Source organism: Theobroma umbraticum, unplaced genomic scaffold, assembly GCF_002168275.2.
Source record: "Theobroma umbraticum cultivar Fairchild unplaced genomic scaffold, ASM216827v3 scaffold_2987.0, whole genome shotgun sequence".
NCBI classification, from domain to species: domain Eukaryota; kingdom Viridiplantae; phylum Streptophyta; class Magnoliopsida; order Malvales; family Malvaceae; genus Theobroma; species Theobroma umbraticum.
The window spans coordinates 1,835-5,303 of NW_018397600.1; the positions used below are offsets into that span (position 1 = coordinate 1,835).

Sequence of the window (3,469 nt, forward strand, 5' to 3'; positions counted from 1 at the left end):
AAGTTTTTTCCTTGTAAGGTTTTTTTTTTTTTGAAATATTGGAGTTTCATTGCAAAAGAGGATGGAAAAATCCCCTTAAAAAAACATCAGTAAAGAACTAGTGATTTGTGGGCTATACTTGGGCACAAAAAACATGTATATTCACCAAATCATACTCATAGCTACCCACAAAAACCTGTTATACAAAAATCAGACAACTATACACCTCCCATGACTAATACATACACAATCCTGCCTATACAAAACACATCAAATCATGGCAGCAGAACAAAATAGAACCCAACCCTTCCTACCCTTAGAGACCCACAAAAGCTTTAATAGACAATCAAGTAGCACAAAGATCATCAATTCAAGAGTAGAACATCAGCCACCCGGTCACAGATCACAAGACATTCAATACTCACTGGCAAGAGTTTTCCTCGCCAGTTCATATATCCGCAAGAGATCCTACTGCCTATTAACCCCTTCTTTAACCAACTTTTCAACAACTTTTTTTTGAAATTTTATTGAATACCCTCTCTAGGAGCAAAGCAAGTTGATCATGGTTTGTTATGCTCTGAAGTGAGGATACATCATAGGGTCATCTCCGCCGTAACTGTACATTCGACAAAAAAATTCCACCTTTCCCAGAAGTAAACAAAAGCATGACCAGTGTGGATACTGTTCACCTTCATCCATACAACACCAACCATCACAGCAACTTCCTCAGTCGCCACACTTACCCACAGCACCCGATTCTCAGAAAAGTCTCGACTCCAAAAGTAAAGAGAATTTTTCACATTACCTAGGTTCCTTTCTTACTTTAACAATGGCACCAAAAGTTGAGGCCTATTCCAGCACAAACACCAAGTCCTCTATGCGTTGAACCCCAGCTTTTGCAAGTCGATCGGCCAGCTTATTATTCTCTCTAAAAGTGTGCCTCACCTCCCATCTTCGTACATCATTTTTCAATCATTCAATAAGGCATATTCTTAATATAATGAATATTCAAGGGGGAGTGTTATGAATATTTTGTGAATATCCATTTATGTTATCTATATCTAGATTTGAAGTAAATCAGATTATATTAGAATATAATCTATCTAATTTCTAAGTGCTATCTTCATCTTGTAAAGGGGTTATTTACCTATATTAATTTATTTGTATACACACTTCAATAAGATTTCTTCTCTCCCCTAAATACTCTCTTTCTTCTCTTTAAGTATTATTTCAAGTTATTTTTATTTGTTCTTATAAAGTTATTTTTTCATAACAAAAATAAAATATTTTTACTTTTCCATCTCTATGAACCAGATCTCTTTTTTGTTTTTCTATCTCTCTCACTCCATTTTCTTTTTCTTAAGTTTCCTAAAATTCTGTAACTTTAAGAGTAATTTTTAGATTATTTTCTTATTCTTTTGAAACCCTAAGAAAGACTGAGAAAACGTATCTTTTCAAAAAAGAAGATTGAGGAAACAAAATTTAAATAAATAAATCTTATTATCAGAATTTTATTAAGCAAATATTTTGCTTCTAAGTAAACAGGATGAAGCCAAACATCTTATTAGATATAAACAGAGCGTTGCAGGCAGGGGAATTACAGAGACCATTATCATTGGGTGTGAATTGCGGATGTCATTGTCTCATGTCTTTTTGAATCTTAACCAATGACAATGGTGGGTTATGAGGCCCCTGAGAGCCCACAAGCTTTAACGCAAACCAATAATAAGGGAAGTGATAAAAAGCCAGAAATATAAATTGCATAGTTATATATTTAGTTGAATTCAAAGGTAAAGCAGTAACACCCTGTAAACATAATAATAAAAAATAAAAAAGCAGCTCCTCTTGTTAAGGAATCTTTCCTTTTGTGCCTCTTACTACGTTAATAGTGGAGGTTACTGGAGGAGTAGAGGAGGAAAAGCGTAGGTTCAGAAGAAAGGAAATGGATAGGAAATGGATTGTTTCTTTGAAGGAGCTGAAGAAAATAGGGTGCATAGCAGCTCCTATGGTTGCAGTCACGGTGTTGCAGCATCTTGTGCAAGTTGTGTCAATTATGATGGTTGGACATCTCGATGAACTTTCACTGTCCGGAGTCTCCATAGCCACTTCTTTCACTATTGTCACCGGCTTCTGTTTTCTGGTGAAGTTATGATCAGCTTCCTTGACTGGAAAAATTTTAGTTTCAGATAACACTGTTGAAGGCTTGTTGATTGGCTTTTTTTGGTTTTGTCAAGCAGTTTGGGATGTCTGGTGCCTTGGAAACTCTATGCGGACAAGCTTATGGAGCAGAGCAATATCAGAGCCTTGGAACTTATACTTACTGCGCCATCATCAATCTTGTTCTTGTCTGTTTTCCCATATCTGTGCTTTGCGTTTTCACTGATAAGATACTCATCCTTGTTGGCCAAGACCATTCAATCTCACATGTAGCCCACAGATACGCAGTTTTCCTCATCCCTGCCTTATTCGGATACGCTATACTTCAAGCAATGGTTCGATATTTTCAGACCCAAAGTTTGATTCTTCCAATGCTGTTTACTTCACTTGCAGCTTTGTGTTTTCACGTACCCTTCTGTTGGACACTAGTGTTTAAGTTGGGATTGGGTACCATTGGAGCAGCAATATCAATCGCTTTATCTACTTGGTTGAATGTCATATTGCTTGGGTTTTACATGAAATATTCATCAAAATGTGATAAAACTCGTGCTGCAGTGTCGATCAAAGATGTTATCAAGAGCACCAGGGTCTTTTACCGCTTTGCTGTTCCTTCAGCTGCAATGGTTTGGTCAGTTTTTCTTGCATTTTTTGTTTCCTCACAGGCTTTTCTTGAATTCAATTTGGTCCCTTATCTACCTTTGGTTTGTCAATCATTGCAGTCTTGAATGGTGGGCGTCTGAGGTTCTAATATTTCTGTCTGGACTATTACCAAATCCAAAACTGGAGGCTTCTGTGCTTTCCATATGGTATTCTTCTTTCAATTACTTCTTTCCAAGGATTATAATATGGGAGTTGATTTCATAGACTGTTTCTAATTCCTTGCTGTCAATTTGACTTTTGAGCAGCTTTTCATTTACTTATTTGCACTATTTCATTCCTTATGGAATTGGAGCGATCGGAAGGTTTGTTTCCATCAATTTGAACATGTTTTTTTTCCAAAGCACAGTGCCTGGATAATTAAAGTTCATACATAGATGCTTTGCAATGAAAAGAGCCATTCTCATTCATTTTGTAGCACGCGAGTTGCAAATGAGTTAGGAGCAGGTAACCCAGAAGCAGCCAAATTGAGTGTGTTGGTAGTAACAGTTATTGCAGTGGTGGAGGCAGTTATTGTAAGCACAACTCTCTTCTTTTGCCGCCACGTTTTGGGATATGCATTCAGCAGTGAGAAAGAAGTTGTGAATCGTGTCGCAGATATGGTTCCTATCATGTCTGTTACAGTCATTACGGACTGCTTACAAGCTGTGCTTTCAGGTTAGTCTCGTTTGCTTCA

General features: G+C 37.0%; 1 protein-coding gene across 2 annotated transcripts; it reads left to right on the forward strand.

Annotated features, from left to right (window-relative positions):
- Window positions 1-1,809: 1,809 nt before the first annotated feature.
- LOC110428857 (protein DETOXIFICATION 14-like) lies at window positions 1,810-3,455 on the forward strand. Of its 2 annotated transcripts, none has more exons than XM_021444779.1 (5): window positions 1,810-2,119; window positions 2,217-2,764; window positions 2,856-2,942; window positions 3,042-3,098; window positions 3,212-3,455. In XM_021444779.1, the coding sequence occupies exons 1-5, from the start codon at window positions 1,922-1,924 to the stop codon at window positions 3,453-3,455; spliced, it is 1,134 nt and encodes a 377-aa protein (XP_021300454.1). In that variant the 5' UTR covers window positions 1,810-1,921. The 2 variants fall into 2 exon arrangements, with proteins under 2 accessions (XP_021300454.1, XP_021300455.1); XM_021444780.1 differs by having other exon boundaries at window positions 2,040-2,124.
- Window positions 3,456-3,469: the final 14 nt, after the last annotated feature.

What these genes read in the sequence shown, in the direction of transcription:
- LOC110428857 (XM_021444779.1), top strand. Translation starts at nt 1,922, where the DNA reads ATGGATAGGAAATGGATTGTTTCTTTGAAGGAGCTGAAGAAAATAGGG. An exon ending in TCACCGGCTTCTGTTTTCTG is followed by an intron (nt 2,120 to 2,216) that starts GTGAAGTTATGA and finishes TTTGTCAAGCAG; the next exon opens with TTTGGGATGTCTGGTGCCTT. An exon ending in CCTTCAGCTGCAATGGTTTG is followed by an intron (nt 2,765 to 2,855) that starts GTCAGTTTTTCT and finishes CAATCATTGCAG; the next exon opens with TCTTGAATGGTGGGCGTCTG.